The sequence below is a fragment of the Leucoraja erinacea genome, chromosome 18 (genome assembly GCF_028641065.1).
Source record: "Leucoraja erinacea ecotype New England chromosome 18, Leri_hhj_1, whole genome shotgun sequence".
Taxonomy (NCBI): domain Eukaryota; kingdom Metazoa; phylum Chordata; class Chondrichthyes; order Rajiformes; family Rajidae; genus Leucoraja; species Leucoraja erinaceus.
Window position 1 is genome coordinate 34,479,136 of NC_073394.1, and position 22,595 is coordinate 34,501,730.

General features: G+C 47.5%; 1 protein-coding gene across 1 annotated transcript; it reads right to left on the bottom strand.

The window, feature by feature from the left end:
• Positions 1-397: 397 nt before the first annotated feature.
• LOC129705899 (complement C1q tumor necrosis factor-related protein 4-like) lies at positions 398-16,672 on the bottom strand. Its single transcript, XM_055649800.1, has 2 exons — positions 16,336-16,672; positions 398-1,427 (listed from the first exon to the last, which is right to left on the bottom strand). Exon 2 carries the CDS (start codon positions 1,420-1,422, stop codon positions 439-441), a length of 984 nt encoding a protein of 327 aa, XP_055505775.1. The 5' UTR covers positions 1,423-1,427; positions 16,336-16,672; the 3' UTR covers positions 398-438.
• Between the last annotated feature and the right edge of the window lie 5,923 nt (positions 16,673-22,595).

Consider the following 22,595-nt stretch of genomic DNA (forward strand, 5'->3'; position numbering starts at 1 on the left):
CCGGTTTCCTCCCAATATCCCAAATGAGTGCGGGTTTTCTACATTGTCACCAGTGTGTGAGTGGTGGGGTTGGTTATAATGTTAATAAATGATGAGTGTTTGATTCGTTCAAATGGGTGGGTAATGGGCGGCGTGGAGTCGGCGGGTGACGGGGCTGAAGTGTGTCTCGCTGTAACCCCCCACAGAGATACTACGGGGAATGGCAGCGAGATGGGAGGCATGGATTGTGAAGTCCCTGTCTGCTGTCCCTCCCTCGTCCAGCCCACGAGAACAGAAGAGACACACTCCCTCCCCTCAGTAAATACCGCTGACAGCTGTACGCCTGTATTAGTACCAACACTAGCTGACAGCAGACACATGTACACAGACAGAGGAACATCCACGGAGAGGGAGGGGGAAGGGGGGAAGGGGAGGTGGGGCCGCGGCATCCCGTGCAAGTCAGAGTCTGTTGGCGGCGTTGCCCGAGTCCTGGGCGGTCTCCGGGTAGACAAGGAAGCCGGTGAAGGTGATGTACTTGCCGTGGTTGCTGTAGGCGCCGTAGCCGTCGTGTTGGTAACTGTAGAGCCAAATGCGGTCTCCCGGCCGCAGAGACAGCATCAGGCTCTGGCTCTGCACCTCCCGCTGCTCCGACTGGCCGTCGTCGTAGATGATGGCCTGCACCTCGTCCTCGTTCTTCATCAGTTTCACCGACATGGTCTTGTGGGGCAGCTTGCCCATGTTGAAGGCGAAGTAGTAGGCGCCGGCGGCGCGGCAGGTGAACACGCCCTGGGACGAGTTGAAGTCGCCGCCGATGTTGACCAGCTCGGTGTCGAAGGCCACCGGGTCGTGTCGGTAGCGCTGGTCGCTGCTGCCCACCACGCTCTCCGTGCGGGCCACCGAGAAGGCGGAGCGGGGCGGCGGCTCGGCCAGCGCCGGGGCGGGGTAGGAGGTCTCGGCCTCGGGGTCGGGGTAGACGAGGCAGCCGCTGAAGGTGGTGTAGGGGGCGGCGTCGCTGTACAGGGCGTATTCGGGGTGTCCGTGGAGGCGCAGCCAGACCGTGTGACCGCGGGACAGCCGCAACATAGCGCTCTGGCTGCGGCCTCGCCGACCCGGGCCCCGCTGCTCATCGTAGGCGATGGCCTGGACCTGGCTGCCGTCTTGCATCAACATCACGGACAGACCCTTGTCCGGGTGTTTCCCCACCGTGTATGAGAAGTAGTAGGCGCCAGGCAGGCGGCAGGTGAACACTCCCCGGCGCCCGTCCAAGTCTTGGCCGATGTTCACGTAGACGCGGTCGAAGCTGACGGCCATCCTCGGGCCGCCCACCATGCTGTGGGTCCGCACCGCAGAGAAAGCTGAGCGCGGCTCGTCTGCCGGCGCCGCCCGCATCGTCACCTGCCATAACACGGCCAGCAGCAGCAGCAGCGCCGCCCGGCCCGGCATCGTCCCTGCAAACACACGCCGGCGTCAGAGCGGGGAATGGAATATAGTGTGAAGCTAGCGAGCGAGCGGGGACCCGGGCTGGGGCGGAGTCACACCCCCACCTCCCTCTCATCCCATCCATGGGACCGCGATCCCATCCCACCTGGACACTCACGTCTGTTCTCAAGCCCGTCCCCGGCCCGCCCGCCCTTCTCGCCATCATGCCCCGGCTTCAACTACACGAACTGCTGGATCGCCGACCCTCTGCTGCCGTGCGCCGCAGCTGCAGAATAACCGGGATTGATCTTCCTTAATTCGGCGTCGGTGGGACATGGGTTAAACCCCGACCTGCATGTGTGTAGCTGGGGTCACGCCTGGTATGGAACGGGACCGGATTCTGATCTCCGCTCCGGGCACAGCGCCCGCCTTTTGCTCTTTGGGCCGGAGAGCTTCTCCCGGCGTGAACTGAGTGAAACAAAACAGTGGGATCTTGCTCAATGAGCAAGTGGGTGGAGGGAACGCTAACGGAGTTTAATTAAAACAAGGTGTTGCATTTTTGGAAGTTGAACCAAAATAGACCTTCGCAGTAAATGTTAGGACCCTGGGGGGTGTTGCAGCGTAGAGGGATATAGAAATACGACTACAAGGTTCGCATGTAGATAGGCTAGTGAAGAATACTTTTTACACAGTCTTTTTCCACACCTCTTACATCAGCTTAGCTGCAGATAGAGCTCGTGGAATGGGCAGGAACACAGGATCCAGGGTCCAATGCATGGAAGTGGGGTGTGGGAACCAGGACCCCATGAACTGGATTTTGAACTATTGGAATTTCGGAATCATTGGTTATGTCGCAATAACTGTACTGCAGCATTGTTTTGTTAGTTAGACCATATAACCAGATTTGTCGCCTGACCCGCTGAGTTCTTCCTGCGCATTGTGCTATTTTCAAGATTCCACACCCTGTAGTTTCTTGTCTTGAATAAGTTTGTTATTTGTAATGATTCCATCTTTATGACACCGATTTCCACACTGCCAACTGATGCAGTGCTAATAGCAAAACACAAGTTGCTGGAGGAACTCAGTGGGCCGAGCAGCATCTGTAGATTAAATGAACAGATAGCAGGGCCCTTCAGACTGATGGATTGAGCAAAGATAGCTAGTTGAGAGATGCGAGGGGTAAGAAGAATGAAAAGAGCTGGCAAGTAATAAGTGGAATGAGGAGAGGGCGGGTTGATTGATGGGCGAGTTGGGTGGGAAAGAGAAGGTATAGTAACCAAAGGCGAGGTGAAACGTGTAGAAGACATGGGTGCAAATGGTGGACCTGATAGAAGGTGAGGAGTGAAATGTAGAACCACAGGGCGAGCTGGTATGTAGAGGGAATAGGGTGGAGGGGAGTGAAATGGGAGATCTCGATTTGGAATGGGTGCAAGTTGAGCAGAAGGAGGTGGAGAATGGAACTAAGTGATGGGAGTGTGGGCAATTGGAAAGAAAGCTGTGTCACAGGCAGGGGGACTGGGTTGATGATGATGAGGAGAGGGTATTATCTGAAATTAGACAATTCATTGTTCATGCCGCTGGTCGGCACCCTTTTTCTCCCACTTATCATCTCTGCCCATCTCTTCCCACTGGACTGGCATGCCAGTCAACCACTGGATTCACCCATCACTTGCTCGTTCTTATCCCATTCCTCTCCCTCATCTGTCCCTACTTGCAACTCCACTGTACTCCCATCAGGATATCTACCCGAAACATAGTCTGTCCATTTCCCTCCACAGATGCTGCCTGACCGCTGAGTTGCTCCAGAAGTTTGGTATTTGCTCGGGATTCCAGCATCTGCAGCCCGGCAGCGCCGACAAGTGTAGAAACAAAGAATTGCAGGTGCTTGGTAATACACAACTGTGCTATGAACAACTCAGCAGATCAGGCAGTATATCTGGAGAACATGTGTCGGAAGGAACTGCAGATGCTGGTTTACACCGAGGATGGACACAAAATGCAGCAGTAACTCAGCGGGACAGGCAGTGTCTCTGGATAGAAGGAATGGGTGATGTTTCAGGTCGAGACTCCGTAGTTCAGCACTGCTCTCTGGTTGTGGTGGGATGATTCAGTTGCCTGATAACAGCTGGCAAACTGTCGACACTGACAAGAATGACAAGTTTGAAGAAGGGTCTCCGCCCGATCGTTTGTCGACACTGGGCCTGTACTCGCTGGAGTTTAGAAGAATGAGGGACCTCATTGAAACGTGCAGAATAGTGAAAGGCGTGAATAAAGTGAATGTGAAGAGGATTCTACTAGTGGGAGAGTCTAGAACTAGAGGTCATAGCCTCAGAATTGTACGACGTTCTTTAAGAAAGTAGGCAAAAGGCCTAATTCTGTCCCTATCAGTTCTGACCTTCTGATCTATCTCAGGTGACATTCTCTAATCGCGAACACTTCCCGCCCGACCCTTGTTGAATCAGCGGTCCTTCCCTTCCCTGGGGTCAGGCGCCGGATGAATAGGGTGATTTCACAAAAGGTCACTGGAGCGTAGATCCGCACCCACGTGACCGAAAATTTTAACTGGAGGACACTTGTCACTTCCGGTACATGTTAGTGAATGGGAAAACACGCACTTTCACACCCGTTAAAAACATCGAAAACGGCCAGTTTTTTGAGCTGCAATTTACTGTGCTAGTCAGGGTGACCGTGAGGCACAGCGACCTAAATTTAGTCCAAAAAAAAGAGAGAAACTAAGGTAAATTCAAGAGGGAGCTGAAGGTGCAAAAACAGCGGAAGTGCTTATCGGACAAGTGCTTATCTTCATTTGTCGTGGAGATTTAAAGATCCAAAATATCGGGAATTATCGCGTTTGCTCGCTGCATTTCATCAAAAGTAAGGCATTGTTGACTTTTTTATCTTTATTCATTTGTTATATGAAAAGTTTTAAAAGTGAAAAATCCGTCAGTAAAATTGCACAATCACCCAAACTATTTATTTATTTATTTATTTGGGTGATTGTGCAGGCTTTAAACAAGAAACATTGAGAAATATATTTTGGCAAATAATGAAATGTCCTAATTTTGTCCAACTAACAGCTGACAATTATCCCATTCCCTAGCTTGCATCTGAGTAAAATTTATTTCAAAACGCATTGATAGTTTACGATTATTTAAATGGTAAATGTAGCTTCAGAAGCGTTTTCATTTTGCTTGTTAAAACCCACCTGAGAACCGTGGGCGATTTTGCAATTTTACTGACGGATTTTTCACTTTTAAAAATTTTCATATAACAAATGAATAAAGATAAAAAAAGTCAATAATGCCTTACTTTTGATGAAATGCAGCGAGCAAACGCGATAATTCCCGATATTTTGGATCTTTAAATCTCCACGACAAATGTCCGATAAGCACTTCCGCTGTTTTTGCACCTTCAGCTCCCTCTTGAATTTACCTTAGTTTCTATCTTTTTTTTTTTGGACTGTAAATTTAGGTAGCTGTGCCTCACGGTCACCCCGACTAGCACAGTAAATTGCAGCTCAAAAACTGGCCGTTTTCGATGTTTTTAACGGGTGTGAAAGTGCGTGTTTTCCCATTCACTAACATGTACCGGAAGTGACAAGTGTCCTCCAGTTAAAATTTTCGGTCACGTGGGTGCGGATCTACGCTCCAGTGACCTTTCGTGAAATCATCCTATAGGATCGGCTCGAACCCGCGGCCGCCTTTACTGAACATAACCTCTCCCCAATAAAGTTGCGCGTTCCTCCAGCAAGGAAGCCTTCGGCAAGGTTAGTGCACACTCAGAATGAAGCCTCTGCACGATTTACAGCTGAACCCAGCGAGAGGTTCCTGAGTTAGCGCCGGGCTGGCTCCGTGTCTTGCACGGGGTAAGATTGCCCTGGATCTCAGCCGTTCCCTCGCTGAGTGGCGCAGGGTTTGAAGGGGCCCTCGGTTAAGAAAGTGCATCGATCGAAGTGGAATGGATGATGCTAGCCCGAACCACAGGCCCACGTCTCCTGATCTGTGCCCCACACGAGTCAATTACATTTGCAACTCCTCAACAAACGCAGCCGTCCTTGCCTGCATACGGAAAGAATTTGGGATGAAAGCAATATCCAGGCATTGGCTGTAAGTGGCAAGTAGCATTGGTGTCACAAAAGTGGCAGCAAACAACCACCTGAAACAATAAAGAATCAGACCACCCACCCTCCACGTTCAACGGCTTTACCATTGGCAGGTCCCGAACCACCAGCCGCCTGGCATCGCCATTAACCAGAGACTCATTGGACCAGCAGTAAACACGGTGGCTACAAGAACAAGACAATAGCTGCAGGAGTAGGCCAGTCGACACTTCGAGCCAGCACCACCATTCACTGTGACCATGACTGATCATCCACAATCAGTACCCTGTTCCTGCCTTCTCCCCATATCCCTTGACTCTGCTATCTTTAAGAGTTCCATCTGACTCTCTATTGAAAGTATCCAGCGAATTGGCCTCCACTGCTTTCTGAGGCAGAGATTTCCACATTCACAACTCTGAGTGAAAAAATGTTTTTCCTCATCTCCGTTCTAAATGGCCCATCCCTTATTCTTAAATTGTGGCCACTGGTTCTGGACTTCCCCAACATCGGGAACATGTTTCCTGCCTCCAACATGTCCAATCCCTTAATAATATTACAGTATATGTTTCAATAAGATTCCCTCTCATCCTTCTAAATTCCAGTGTATACAAGCCCAGTCGCTCCATTCTTTCAACATATGACAGTCCCGCCATCCTGGGAATTAACCTTGTGAACTTACTCTGCACCCCCTCAAAAGCAAGAATGTCCTTTCTCAAATTTGGAGACCTAAACTGCACATTATACTCCAGGTGTAGTTTCACTAGGGCCCTGTACAACTGCAGAAGGACCTCTTTGGTCCTATACTCAACTCCTCTTGTTGTGAAGGCCAACATGCCATTAGCTGTCTTCACTGCCTGCTGTACCTGCATGCTTACTTTCAGTGACTGATGTACAAGGGCACTCAGGTCTCATTGTAGGTCAGAGGCTGAGCATTGACTCGCCAACTATCCCTGAAATCTCTCCACAGTCTACAACACATGCCAGGATGGAGCAGTTTCCACCTGCCTGGATCAACACAACTCCAATAATTATAACTTCAGCACCATCCAGGACAAATCAGGCCCACATCATTGCCACCCATCCAACACTCTCTGAGTTGAAGGGTGTCGTCAGAAAGGTTCTGGAGGCTATATCCGTGGCATAACCTTCCTGCAGGTGGGGTATGGCAGACATTACTCCTGCAGACTGCTTGGAGCAATTGGGGCTGCAGTTGGGCACACTACAGGGCATCTGGGATGTGGAGAATACAATAGACAGAGCATTCAATGAGCTGGTCACTCTGCAAGAGTGGAGATGGGTATACATCAGTAAAGGTAGGCAGGTGGTTCAGGGGTCCCCTGTGGTCATTGAGTTATTGTGGTCATTAAACATACAGTGCAGAAACAGGCCATTTTGCCCAAATTCCACCGAGTCAAAGGAATGTTTAATTGTCACATATCCCCCATCAACCCATCTAATCTCTCCATTAAACAAGTTTTCCAATCCTGGTGAGATCCGTGTGAATCTGATCTACACCCTCTCTAGCTTAATCACATCCTTCCTAGTTTGGTGACTAGAACTTTATGCAATACTCTAAGTGCAGCTTACCAATAATTTGTACAACTATTACATGATATCCTAACTTCTCTACTCAATGCCTTGGCCATTGACGGCAAGCGTACCAGATACTTTCTTCGACACTTTGCAACTTATTTCATGTTGGATACCTTGGGGGAGATAACCTGCCAGGGCTAAAACAGCAGCAACAGCCCAGTTTGTGGCAGCATGGTAGGTGTTGCTATACAGGACGGTACAGGAGAGAGCGTGAGAATAGATTCTATAGTAATAGTGAAAGGGGGACAGATAGGCGTCTCTATGACTGCAAAACAGCTTCCAATGGAGTTTTGCCTCAATGGTGTTAGAGTCAGGATGTCTCAATGTGGCTGCAGGACAATTCGAAGGGGGAGAGTGATCAGCTAGAAGTTGTAATACATGTAGGTACCAATGGCAAAGTACAAGGAGAGGTGAGGTCCTGCTATGATTTTAAGGAGTGACATAACCGCTTAATGAGCAGAACCTCAAAGGCATGGAATACCTGAATTGCAGCTTTTGAGGTTCTGAGCTGGTGTGTGTAGGAATGGAAGGGCACATCAGCTGAAGGGATGATGCAACAAGATGGGCTTTGGGTTCCTGGATCATTGGGACCCTTTCTGGAGAATGTGGGACCAGTTGCACCTTAACCAGAATGGGACCAGTATCCATGCTGGGTGGCTTGAAGCACTGTTGGGGAAGGTTAAACTGTGCTGCCAGAGGACAGATGGAGAGGTGCAACTACCTAGAGAAGATTAAATTGATAAGTCCTCTCGGCAGAAGAAGCCAGTAAGTACACATCAAAAGATTACGATCCATAGGATCCTGGACAAGTTGGTTCAGTCAGAGGAGATAGTGATGGTAGGGGTTGTTTAGTGATTGGAGCGAATGATTTGTGCTGCTCCACAGGCATCAGTGCTGGGACCATTGCTGTTGGGAATATATACACTATGAATGACTTGGATGTGGATTTGGGAGGCATGATCAGTAACTGTTAGTGTCAGCAAGATTGGCAGAGTTGTTTATGGTGTAGAAGGTAGTCATAGGTGGCAAGGTGGCGCAGCGGTAGAGTTACTGCCTTACAACGCTTGCAGCGCCGGAGACCCGGGTCCGATCCCGACTACGGGTGCTGTCTGTATGGAGTTTGCACGTTCTCCCCGTCACCGCATGGGTTTTCTCAGAGATCTTCGGTTTCATCCCACACTCCAAAGAAGTACAGGTATGTTGGCTTGGTAAATGTAAAAATTGTCCCTAATGTGTGTAGGATGGCGTTAATGTGTGGGGATCGCTGGTCGGCGCGGACCCGGTGGGCCAAAGGGCCTGTGAGTAATGAAGCTATGTGAATGCATATATCTTAGCAAATAGTGCGGGACAGAGGGACCATGGAGTAAAAGTCCATAAGATCCTTGAAGATGGCAGGACAGTAGATGACATAGGCACGAAGCATATGGGATACTGGCTTCATTAGCCAGGCCTTTGAATACAGAAGTAGGGAGGCTATGCTCCAACCTTATAAAATCTTGGTTGGACCTCGGCTGAAATAGTTCTGGTCACCACAATTTCAGATGAATGTGGTAGCACTGGAAGGGTGTAGAGGTTCACCTGGATGTTGTCTGGGATGGAGTCTTTCAGTTATGAAGAGAGAATGGAGAGCCTAGGTCTGTTCTACCTGGAGCAGTGGAGATGATTGAGGTATATAAAAGCATGAGGTATTAACATAGGATAGATTGCAAGAAAATCTTCCCCTTTCAGAGGTAGATAAAATGAGAGGACATGGACAGAACCATAGAGCATTGAAACAGTCCCCTCGGCCCATGCCAAACAAGATGCTATGTCTAAGCTCGTCCCATTTGCCTGGATTTGGCCCAAATCCTTCTAAACCTTTCCTAACCATCTAAGATTCTTTCTTATGCTGCTATAGTACCTGCCTTAACTGCCTATATATATTTATGGCATTCAGTGTTATCAATTCAAAACATCATGCAGAAAATGTTGTCCTTCAGGATTTCATTAAATCTTGCCTCTCTTACCTTAAACCTACATCGTCTGATTCTTGATTTCCCTAACCTGGGTAAAAGACTCTGTGCGTTCATCCTATTTATTCCACTTTACGCTAAAGAGAAGGGATTAATCGGGGAATCTGAGGGAGAACCTGAAAGTGGTGAGTACCTGGAATACAATGCCGGAGAAAGGGGTGGGTAATTGATAGCATTTAAGAAGTATTAGAATGAGCATCAGCTAAGTTGACATAAAGAGCTATAGAGGGCTATGGGCCAAATGCTAAGCGACGATGGGTGCGACAGGTTGGCAAGGATGAGTTGGGCCAAATTACGTTTCCATGCTGTATGATTTTTTTTGGCTTGATGGTACTAAGAGTCATAAATGCAGTGTTAAATATCTCAAATTACATATGAAGATAGATACAAAATGCTGGAGTAACTCAGCTGGGCAGGTAGCATCTCTGGAGAGAAGGAATGGGTGACATTTCGGGTCAAGACCCTTCTCCAGACTGATGTCAGGGGAGAGGGAGATACATAGATAAGGAAGTGTAAGGCGTGAAAATAGGACAAAGGGAGTGTAGATTAAGGAAAATGCCAGAATAGATTGTTAACTGGGAGAAGTTAACAACAAAGCAAACAGATAAAATGTAGTCGGAGACTGTAAGACTGGTCGGAGAACTGAGAAGGGGGAGGGATGATGAGAGAGAGGGGGAAAGCAAGGGTTACTTGAATTTAAAGAAGTCAATGTTCATACTGGTGAGGTGTAAGCTGCCCAAGCAAAATATGAGGTGCTGTTCCTCCAAATTCTGTCTTGGGCATCACTCTGACAATGGAGGAGGCCCAGGCCAAAAAAAGTCAATGTGGGAATGGGAGGGGGAGTTAAAATGTTTAGTAACCGGGAGACCAGGTAGGTTTAGGCAGACTGAGCGGAGGTGTTCAGCGAAACGATCGCTGAGCCTGCGCTTGGTCTCACCAATTACATATTACAAATTACATACGTTGTGCAGCCCCGAAAGCCAGGACTTCTATTATCTAAACGGACAAGGACTGGAAAAGCGTGGTGATATCATCACCCTGGCAGTTTTCCTCCAAGGTACGCACAACCCTGACTTGGAAATGTAATGTTCAAATTTCAACAACACACAGACTAAAATCTGAGATTCTGTCCGCAACCATTACGTGGGACTATCTTCACCTGGAAGATTGCAGCAGTTCAAGACACTGAATCACCACCCTCTCAAGGGAAATTAGTGATGGGCGATAAATGCTGCTCCTGCCAGAGAGGCCCATGTTTAAAAAAAAGAACAAATGAGAGCTATCACCGAATTGTTTCTGGATTTATGCAAAGTAATCCATTGATCACAATATGATCACTGAGCTTTCAGTATCAATTATCATTTTGTTGCTATCTCATCAAACCATGCCCTAAAATCATGTAATTATTGTGTTGTAGCTCTCAATTCATCATCAGCTGCCTGATTGTTGAGTTCACTCTTTATTTCATTACAATATGTGCGAGACTTAATTATCACGATGCTTGCCTAGCTATATTAAGTATAATTATTACACCAACACATCTACACATAATGAATTGAATCCTCTAAAATTTCACAAGGTCCTTCACGGAAATTATATTAAAAAATCACTGAGCCAAATAAGGAGAAATTAAGTGTAAGAAGGAACTGCTGATGCTGGTTTAAAACCGAAGATAGACACAAAAAGCTGGAGTAACTCCGTGGGACAGGCAGCATCTGTGGAGAGAAGGAATGGGTGACGTTTCGGGTCAAGACCTTTCTTCAGTCTGAAGAAGGGTCTCGTCCCGACACGTCACCGATTTCTTCTCTCCAGAGATGCTGCCTGTCCCACTGAGTTACTCCAGCTATTTGTGTCTATCTTAGGGAGGTTAAAGCAGGTTGCCATAAGTTTGCACACTAAGATACGTTTGAAGGCATGTCTTAATGGTGGAGATACAGCTGGATATGTACTCAATTCCTGAGCCAAGACAGTTTTCTGACTGGTTGCATCATGGTATGGCAATTCCTATGCACAGGAATACAGGAGGCTGGTGACCTCAATCCCACCAAACATGGGCACAGCCCTTCCCACCATTGAAAGCATCCACATCAGGCACTGCCTCATGAAGGTGGCATTTATCATCAAGGATCCCCACCATTCGGGCCATGCCCTCTTCTCACTGCTACTATCGGCCACAGGTACAGGAAGTCCCGCACCACCAGGTTCAGGAACAGCTACCTTCCTACAACCATTAAGTTCTTGAACGGACCTATACAATCCTAATCCTGTCTTGGCTAATTAAAGTATGGCCCACCTCATGCACTGCCATAGACTTATGTTCAAATTGTGTTTGTTTCTTTTCACTGCCTTGTAGAATTTGTGTTATTTAGGTATAATTTATTCCTTGTGCGTTGTCTTAATTTATGTAACTGTGATGCTGCTGCAAGCAAAATTTTCATAATACTGGAACTTCAAATAGAGTTAGGTGGGGGAGTGGGAGTCAGAGACTGGAGGTGATGTGGATACTGAGTAAGATAAAGAAATTGGACAGATTGAACCACTTAGCGGGAAGGGGGGTGGAAAGTGGAGACAGAGGCTGGAAGTCGATACTGTAAGTGAAATCAGATGATGATGGGAAGTAGGAACCAGATGAGCGGAGGATAGGTAGCGACGGTCAGGAGAGAGGAAACTTAGGTGGAATGGCGTTGGTGATGGACAGAATTAAATAGGAAAAATGAACAAAAGGAGAGGGACCATGGGTGGACTAGTGAGAGTGGGAAAGAAACACAGGGTGTGCGAGTTATGTGAAATAGGAAAATTAATTATCCATGGCTGGGGGAAGGCCAAGCACTGACAATTTGGGATGGAAATGGGAAAGGGAGAGATGCTCCAGCGATGTTACCTGTTTTAACAATTTAGATGAGAATGTAGTTGGAACAGTTAGTCCGCTTGTGGATGACACCAAAATTGGCGATCTAGTGGGCAGTGAAGAAGGTTATTTGACAGGATCTAGAACAACTGGGAAAGTGGGCCAAGGAATAGCAGGTGGGATTTATGCAGATTCTTGGCCAAATGCAAAGATTTGCAATTTCAGATGGGAAGTATGTTTGGCAGACATTTGAGGGGTCACTTGATAATGCTAGATATACACACGCTATACATGATAATAAATATACATTCTACTAATCTATAAACAGGGATAATTCATATATGGCTAACTCAGGAAATTAAGGAAGGTGGCAAATTTGAGGAAAAGGGTATACAAACCTGGGATGGGTGTATTAGGTCACAGAGTGTTATACAACACAGAACAGAACCTTTGGCCCAACGTCCATGCCGGCAAAGATACCGACCAAAACTAGTACCATTTGCCTCCATTTGCCCTATATCCCTCTCAATCTGTGTATGTGTCCAAATTCTTTAAAATGCTGTATTTGCACCCACATCCACCACTTCCTCAGGCAGCTTATTCGACCACTGTGTAAAAATGTTGCCCCTCAAATTATTTTTAAATGTTTCCCCTCTCACTTTAAACCTATGCCATCTATTTGTTGACTCCCTAGCCTGGAAAAATGCCTGTGACCATTTACTTACTTATTCCCCACGATTTTATACACATTATATAAGTCTCAGTCTCTTATACTCCAGCCTCTGCCCTGAACTCTGAGGGCTGCCTTCTCTGGCCAGTATATCAACTGGCCTGACCTCTTGTGAAGGAAGAGCCTTTGTAATGTAGGATTCCAAGCGGATGACTATGCCAAGGTTTAACAAGGCTTATGGAGTGACATTGGCAGGCCTGAAATTGATACCCACACTGATTCTGGTCATAGAGTGGCAAAAAAAAAACAGGCCCTTAAGTCTACCACATCCATACAGACCATTTTGCATATCTACAGTGGTTGGCTGTCCGACTTCTGTATCAGGTTACTGAAGAGGTGTGGAGTCACAAAATGCTGGTTTAAGGGGGTACCGTAGATTTTGATTATCTGATGCAATGAATCAGATGGAACTTGCAAGAGTCCACTCTTTGCTAATTGATCATCAGAGCAACCACTATGTTTTAAAAAATAATATTATTCAATCCCTGAATTAAAATTCTCCATCTGCCATGCTGAGTTTGGAACTCATCCCTTGGGATTTATAGCTTGGGTCCTACTTTAGTGATTTAATCTCTCCACTACTAACCCCTGTGGCCCATTAACCCTCACATGGAGCAACCCGTTACATCTGCTCCTCCAAGTGTGGGAAATAAAAATAAAGCTGCATTTATGTGTTAATTTATTTATTAATCCCCAAGCACATCCTTGTCAATGATGCGAGCTCCAGGTCCTGTCACTGTGACAGGAAATCTGGCAGCTCATTTACTCCCACAACACCAATGTGGTGATGAGTGGATAATGTCTTTGTGACACTGACTGTGATTTGAAAGCCTCATGCGAGAGACTTTGGTGCTGTCAGTGCTGCGTTTTCACAAGTAGCTGCTTTTCAGCTGGCATGTTAAACTGGAGCTTCCTCTCCTCTACTCTCACACTGAGAGCAACTGGGAAAGAGCAGCAGCCTCTTTGTGTTCACACCAGCAGCTACACGAAAAAAATATTAAAATATCAAATCAGGACATCTATCTCCTTGGGGGAAACTGGGAAAAAAACTGCAGACGCTGGAAATCTGAAACAAAAAGAGAAAATTTAACTTGGAACTTTAACTCCATAGATGCTGCCTGACCTACTGAGTGTTTCCAGCACAGCCTGCATTGTCTTCCTGGGGGGAACAGACTGGTAATCTGTATTGCTACCCCCAGACAAGGTGGTTGCGATGCTTCACCACGTTATATGATGAAATTGCAGCACAATTCTTCCCTTTTCATTCTTTCACTCTGCTAATCTGCAGCACAATGGCAGCACAGGGCAGACACCTCATCCCGTCCACTTGCTCATACTAGCTATTTGAAAAAGCCTTCCCGCTCAGTCCCTCTCCCACTCTCCCGACACACCTATGTATGTTGTTGTCTGTTCCGTGTCGCTGTCTGGTGTACGCTCTCTGCTGGTGCATTGTCTGGACTCTCCTCGCCTGATGTACACTCTCCCTGCCGGTGCACTAACTGGGTCTGGTACACTCACTCTGCTAGTGCACTGACTGGGTCTGGTGCACTAACTGGGTCTAGTACACTCACTCTGCTAGTGCACTAACTGGGTCTAGTACACTCACTCTGCTAGTGCACTGACTGGGTCTGGTACACTCACTGGGTCTGGTACACTCACTGTGCTAGTGCACTAACTGGGTCTGGTGCACTAACTGGGTCTAGTACAGTCTACCGGTGCACTGACTGGGTCTGGTACACTATCCCTGCTGGCGCACTAAGTAGGTCTAGGACACTCTCCGTCAGATGCACTCTCTCCACCTGGTGCCCTGTCCGAGTCTGATTTGCTCTGCTGGCCTGGTGTGCTCCATGTACTCTCCATGTCTGCTGGCATGATATCTCAGTCTGATGGGCTATGTTGGTCTGGTGCTTCCTCCCATGTGTAGTCCTCCCATCTGTTGTGTCCCGCTGGTCTGGTGCCAGCGCATATGGGAGCTCTGGGTCCCTCCACAAGTTGGCACTTCCTCCTCGCTTTCGCTGGTTCCCTGTGGTGTAATCGGTGAGCGCGGTCACCCCACCAGAGCAAGCCCAGCCGAGTGACCGCTGCTGGACCCTGCATGGGGCGGCGAGAGGGCAGGTGGCTCGGGAAGCAGGGAACTGAGCAGTCAGCATCTGCCTCTGGTTTATCCCGCCTCACAGCCAACTGTGGCGCCGCTCTGAACCAACAGCCTGAAATCTCTCTGGAGTGGAGCGAGCCCGGGTTGTGGCAACGCCCCTCCCCCACCCCCTCTACCCCCCCCCCACCCCCTCTACCCCTCCCCCCTTCTACCCCTCCTCTACCCCTCCCCCCCCTCCCCCTCCTCACCCCCCTCCCCACCACCCCTCCTCTAGCACTCCCCCCCTCCCCCCCCCCCTCTACCCCTCCGCACCGAGCTCTGACAAGGTTCCGCCGGTGGAAGCCCCCGTGGATGCTGATGGATTGTTGGGGCAGCTTAACACAACACGGACAAACACCAAGCCGCAGAGAGAGAGAGAGCGGGGGGGGGGGGGGGGGGGGGGGGGCAGGTCGAGAGGGGGGAATACCCGGGGAGGAGGGGTCAGGGCAAAGATTAAGCCGGTGGGGGGGTCAGGGTCGAGGGGGTCGGGACCAGTCCAGGCCGACACAGTACATGTGGATGTTCCAAACATCCAGCTTGCTTCAGCACTGTCGCTACAACATGCGCTTCATTGATCAATGGAAGGAGGAGGATTCTCCACAATAACAAGCAAGGTGTGCAGAATAGAAAGAAAACCAACACACAGCAGCACACCGGGCCTGTCTGAACCTTGTCTTGAAAGGACACTGTTTCCTTCCCCTTCATGTGCCGTCTGCATTAACAAAAGACCAACTGTTACAATCGACAGCAGCCTGTGATGTTTGTGAGAGGCAACAGGGAGCACCGGGGAGAGATCATCTATAACTTCAGCTGCTCGCTACGGGGTAGACTCTTGGATCGAAGGTAGTGGTTGCGGAAATAGTGGGGGTGCAGCGACCATGAACAAGGACATCAGGCAGGGGCTCCCGACACGGAGGGGGTGGAGAAGGGAAAGGGGGGAGGAGGTGACAGAGGGTTCAGGACGAGAAAAGGGAGAGGAAAATACAGAGAATGCAGAAGGAGAGAGGAAAAGAGGCGCTGAGAGTTTGGTCCCAACCGAACACCCTCTGTAGGTTTCCGTCTCTCTCCCGGGCAGTACTGGCACATGAAGCAAGTTGTGGTGGTGAGCGGGGCAGGGATGCAGAGGGAGGGAGAGGAGGCTGAGTGAGAATGGGGGATAATGGGGCGGTGGGAGAAGGAGGTCACACATGCTGTCCTACAGCTCTCCACTTGCCAACCCAACCATTTTGTGAACAGCCACAGCGCCGAGCTGGTTGTTAAACACGGATGGTGCCGTTCTACCCTCAGATCTGGGGGTGAGGGGGGGGGGTTCTGGGTTTAGAGAGGGGCTGACACCGCTTACACCCCTGGATCCATCCCTGGCAGCCTGGCTACACGTCGTGGCCACTGCACACGGGACAGGCATACACATATTAAATTCCCATCAATGGGAATAATGGGACAGCGACAGCGATTTGAGCGGATGGTGCAGGACTACCACCTGTGCTCCGTGATACAGCGGGAGTCCCGGCTGCCTCTTACCTGGGTGTCTCGGGGTGAGTGGAGTCCCGGCGTGGCTCGGTGTGCCGCCCAGGTGTGGGTGAGGCGGGCAAGCGTTGACCAGTGGTGCCGGGCGAGGAAGCGCTGTACCGCCGACGCTCTGGCTGCTCGGTGAGTGGATGCAGCAGAGGCGGGGCGCCGGCAGCGGGCGGGCGGGGAGAGAGACTGCGAACAACAACGGGGGGTGGGTGGACGGAATCAGCGACAGAACTGCCCCACTCAGCAGCTGGCAACACAGAGCGGAGAGGTGTGCACCTGGCACTGGTCCGCCCGTGTGCGGGACCGATCACCTCTCAATCCGACTGTGGGCGAACAGTACACACAGCTCTATCTGCACACGATGCGCGTAAAACAACACAGCTTCTGCATATTTTAATTCTGGCTTGATGTGTAGTTAGTGTTGCACCCTTTTCTTATTCAACCAACAGACGTGGGCTTCGCAGACTGCACCAGTATTTAATTGCCCATAGATTACCCAAAATGCTGGACTAACTCAGCGGGCCAGGCAGCATCTCTGAAGAGAAGGAATGGGTGACGTTTCGAGCTGAAGAAGGATCTCGACCCGAAACATCACCCATTCCTTCTCCCCAGAGATGCTGCCTGTCGTGCTGAGTTACTCCAGCTTTGTGTGTCTATCTTCATATATCTGGTTATGTGTATATTTTCATGCAACATGGAGGAGGTCATTCAATCCATGTTTTGCCTGGCCACAGAACAACCCTATTCCCTATGACCTTTCCCCTGTAACCTGTTCTCCCCACAATTCTCATCAATTTCTCCTCAGATTCTACCGCTGCGCTAAAAATCAGGGACAATTTACAACAGCTAATTCACTGACCAACTTGGAAATCTTTGGGACGTGGGAGGAAACAGGAGCACTCGTGGGAATCCCACACGATCAAAGGGAGAACATGGCAACCATACGCAGACAGAGGTCAGATTGAAGCTGGGTCTCTGAGCTACAAGGCATGGTCCTACTGTCGTTATATAGAATGCATAGAAATATTGATTCTACATGTAGAAAGCATGGAGGATGTGTTCATGTAAAGCAATTCAAGGATGTGGTAATATCGGATTGTGCCCATATCACTGGTTATATACATGCATGGTGCATCAGATATAAAATGGAAATATAAAAAATTATAAAGCATAGATATAGTCGATAATCAGAGATGTTTTCCCAGGTTGGAAGACGAGAAGGGTTTAGGGGGGAGGTGGGAGTGGGGTTGATTGTGGGAAACTCTATCCCAAGCAATTTCCCAGTCATTATGAGAGCCAATTCTAGCATTTGGAGAACTTTACATACTCACTAATATCATCATGCTCACTGCAAGTAATACCACTTGTGCAGTCAATATCACCGCATGTCCACATTGTGTTGCTGTCTATAGTTGGTGTTGTAATATGTATAGTCAGATGTAGCAACATAAATATAGTTATGGTGCATCTGCACGCCAATATTTCTATCAAGTATCTTCTCAACCTCTCGTGCTCAAGAGGAAACTATCCAAGTTCATCCAACCATGAGCGTGGATCCTAAAATCCCTCTGTACAACATTACTGTTCAGGGTCTTGCCATTAACTGTATACTTTCCCTTACATTCAACCACCCAAAGTTCAACACCAACATCTGCATTCATGTACAAGTTGTTTATATACAGTATAACGCAAAGAACAGAAGTCCTCGTTCATACCCCTGTGGAACACCACTGGTTCACAGACTTCCAACCCGAATAACGGATTTTCCACAGCTACCCTCCATCTTCTATGGCCAAGCCAGTTCCGAATCCAAAGTACCAAGCCACCATGGGTCCAATGCATCTAATTTTCTGGATTAGCCTACCATGTGAGGATTTATCAAATGCCTTACTAAATTCTATGTAGATAACATCCATTGCCGTACTCATTGCCATTAATCAGCTTCATCACCTCAAAACATTCAACAAGTTTGTAAGACATGACTTGCTGTGGGCAAAGCAATGCTGGCTTTCCTTAATTACCCCATTCTCTCCTAAAGTTGAGTAAGATTCCAAATGAAATTTAAAAAAAAGTTATTTTGCCGAGGCAGGGATACCAATTAGACACAGAGTTAAGACTGTCTCCTCAAATGCTCCTGAGACATAAAGAGCACAATTTATATGCCGAGTAAATGTCCTTCAAGACGGTCCAATCACACACTCCTGGGTCAGCTACAATCTTAATCTTCTGGATTAGCCTACCATGTGGGACTTTATCAAATGCCTACTAAAATCTATGCAGATACTGTCTACACTCTACAATGTCCTGTAACACATTCCTGGGATAAGGACATTGGTTAGATGCATAGTGAAGCGCAGCGGTAAAGTTGCTGCCTTACGGCGAATGCAGCACCGGAGACCCGGGATCAGTCCCGACTATGGGTGCTGTCTGTACGGAGTTTGTGCGTTCTCCCCGTGACCTGCATGGGGTTTCTCTGAGATCTATGGTTTCCTCTCACACTCCAAAGACGTACAGGTTTGTTGGTTAATTGGCTTGGTTAATGTAAAAATTGTCCCAAGTGGGTGTAGGATAGTGTTACTGTGCGGGGATCGCTGGTCGGCTTGGACCCGGTGGGCTGAAGGGCCAATTTCCGCACTGTATCTTTAAACTAAACTAAACTAAACTGCAGATGCTGGTTTAAATCGAAGGTAGGTACAAACGGCTTCACATTCTAATATTGCTTCAAGACTTTCCCCATGTCCTGTCTGCAGCATTTGTAGCTGGTAGACTCACCATCATCTCATCCCAGCAATAATATATTAAATAATTCTCGCACATGGTGCACTTCTATGATCCACACCCTTCCCCGATATATAGTTTATCCTCGGGTATTTCCACTTGAACTCGACCCAGAAACCTGCAACCCATACTCCGTAACCCATATTTTGTGACCGAAAATAGTCAAAACTCTAGATGACTCTTGACTCTTAGATACATAGACAATAGGTGCAGAAGTAGGCCATTCGGCCCTATGAGCCAGCACCGCCATTCAATGTGATCATGGCTAATCATCCACAATCAGTACCTTGTTCATGCCTTCTCCCCATATTCCTTGATTCCACGAGCCCCAAGAGCTCTATCTAACTCTCTTTTGAATGCATCCAGCCCTGATGCAGAGAATTCCACAAATTCACAACTCTCTGTATGAAAAAGTTTTTCCTCATCTAAATGGTCTACCCCTACTCTGGCCCCTGGTTCTGGACTCCCCCAACATCGCGAACATGTTTCCTACATCTAGCATGCCCAATCCCTTAATAATTGTATATGTTTCTATAAGATACCCTCTCATCCTTCTAAATTCCAGTGTATACAAGCCCAGTCCCGCCATCCCAGGAATTAACCTCGTGAACCTACGCTGCACTCCCTCAATAGCAAGAATGTCCTTCCTCAAATTGGAAGACCAAAACTGCCCAGGTGTGGTCTCAGCAGAGCCCTGTACAACTGCAGAAGGACCACTTTGCTCCTATTCTAAACTCCTGTCGTTATGAAGGCCAACATGCTATTAGGTTTCTTCACTGCCTGCTGTACCTGCATGCTTACTTTCAGTGACTGATATACAAGGACACCAAGGTCTCGTTGTATTTCCCCTTTTCCTAATCAGGCCCTGGGGATTTATCAGCCTTCAGTCCCATCAGTCCACCCAACACCATTTCATGACTAATGTGAATTTCCTTCAGTTCCTCTGTCATCCTAGTTCCTCTGTTCCCTACTATATATGGGAAATTGTTTATGTCTTCCTTAGTTAAGACAGAACCAAAGTACCTGTTCAACTTGTCTTTTCGTTGTTCCCCATCATAAATTCACCTGTTTTTGTCTTCAAGGGTACCACATATGTCTTAACTATTTTTTTCCTCTTCACATACCAAAAGAAGCTTTCACTATCCTTTATTTTCTTGGCTAGCTTACCTTCGTACTTCATATTTTCTCCCCGTATTGCCTTTTTAGTTACACTCTGTTAAAAGTTTCCCAATCCTCTGGCTTCCCACTCATCTTTGCTATGTTATAATTCTTCTCTATTGTTTTATACTGTCCTTGACTTCCCTTGTCAGCCACGGTTGCCTCTTACTCCCCTTAGAATCTTTCCTCCTCTTTGGAATGAAATGATCTTGAATCTTCTGGATTATTCCCAGAAATACCTGTCATTGCTGTTCCACCGTCCTCCGTGCTAGGGTCCCTTTCCAGTCAACTTTGACCAGCTCCTCTCTCATGCCTCCATAGTCCCCTTTGTTCAACTGCAATACTAACACCTCCGATTTTACCTTCTCCCTCCTAAATGCAGATTAAGACATCATATTATGATCACTACCTTCTAATGGTTCCTTTACCTTGAGTACCTTATCAAATCCAGTTCATTACACAACACCATATCCAGAATTGCCTTCCCCCTGGTAGGCTCAGTACAAGCTGCTCTAAGAATCCATCTTGGAGGCCCTCTGCAAACTTCCTTTCTTGGGGTCCAGCACCAACCTGATTTTCTCAGTCTACCTACATGTTAAAATCTCCCATAACCACCGTAGCATTACCTTTGTTACGTATTAATTTTAACTCCTGATGCAACTTGCACCCTATCTCCAGGCTACTGTTTGGGGGCCTGTAGATAACGCCCATTAGGGTCTTTTTACCTTACAATTTCTCAGTTGTATCCACAATTACTCTACATCTTCTGATTCTATGTCACCCTTGACAAGCGATTGAATTTCATTCCTTACCAACAGAGCCACCCCACCCGCTTGGCCCACCTGTCTGTCTTTTTGATAGGACGTGTACTCCTGAATATTCAGTTCCCAGCTCTGATCCTCTTGCAACCACATCTCTGTAATTCCCACAACATCATACTTACCAATTTCTAACTGAGCCTCAAGATCATCCACTTTATTTCTTGCTAGACCAACTTGTCACACGGGAGGCCTGGTCCCCCAACGCAACCCGTTCCCCAACGCAATATTGTACCACTAACCCGTAACCCCCACGGGAGGCGTGGTCCCCCAACTCAATCCATTGACGAATGTAAGATTCCACCACTCCCCTGCCTCCCCAGCCTTGACTATAAAATAAAATCCAATTGCACTTCCCCAATTGCAATACCAATTCACCCTCCCCCTCCTATCTTGCCAGGAGCTGAAGTAAGTGTTGTATGATGGCAACATTGTTGCAAATGTTGGGTGGAGGACTGTGATATCCCATTTAGGTGAAAAGTTGGTGGAAGCACAGAGTGTTCCTGTATTGCAACTTTGTATCAAAGTTTGTTGTAGGGTGGCAGGAAGTATTTTAACAATAAAAATCTTGTTTAAGTTGGGTTTTTTAAACCTTTAAGTATCAATAATGTGAAATATAACATAAAATCTGAAGGAAAGTTGATTAGACCGACGACGGGAAAAAGCTGAGTAAGATTCTGCAAAAACCTAAGTGCTACCGTGTACCGTTTTGGCAAAAATACAATCACACAGACAGACACACACACACATAGAAATAAGATGATACTTTTAATAGTACATAGATACTTGAATGTCTGTTGGCTGTATACTGTTGCTGCTTGCAAAATTAAAGAACAGTGGTAGAACAACTAACTAACACTCTTTCCTTTCAGCAGACATAACTTATTGCAGCATCTGGTACAGCAATATATAAAAGGCTTCTATTAGTTCTTAGAAGTACACACATTTTACTTTCTTTATTTTAGCAGAGTCCCACCTCCCCTTATGACAGTATCCTCTCCATATCAGGAGTTCACCCTACACAAAACTAGGCATGAAAAGGTACAGCTGTACAAGACCGCACTTGGAGTACTGTGTGCAGTTGCTTTGTAACTGGAAGGATGTAATCTCGCTAAAGAGGGTGCAGAAAAGTTTCACGAGGATGTTACCAGAAATTGAGGTATTGAGATATGACAAGAGACTGGATAGACTAGGGTTTTACTGCCTGGAGTGATTTGTACACCTAAATAAATCACATACTAGATAAGGTGGACAGTGACAGTCTTTTTCCCAGGGTAGAGAGAGTCTAAAACTAGAGGACATTGGGATAAGATGAGAGGGAAAATGTTTAAAGGGGATCTGAAGGCAAGATGTTTCCTCAGAGGTTGATGGGTATAAGGACGGAGCTGCCAGAGGAGATGGCAGAGGCAGGTACTATGTTTTATTCAAACGGGTTCATTAACAGGAAATGCTCAGCTGGCATATTGGTCAGCATGGACAAGATGGGCAGAAGGGCCTGTTTCTGTGTGT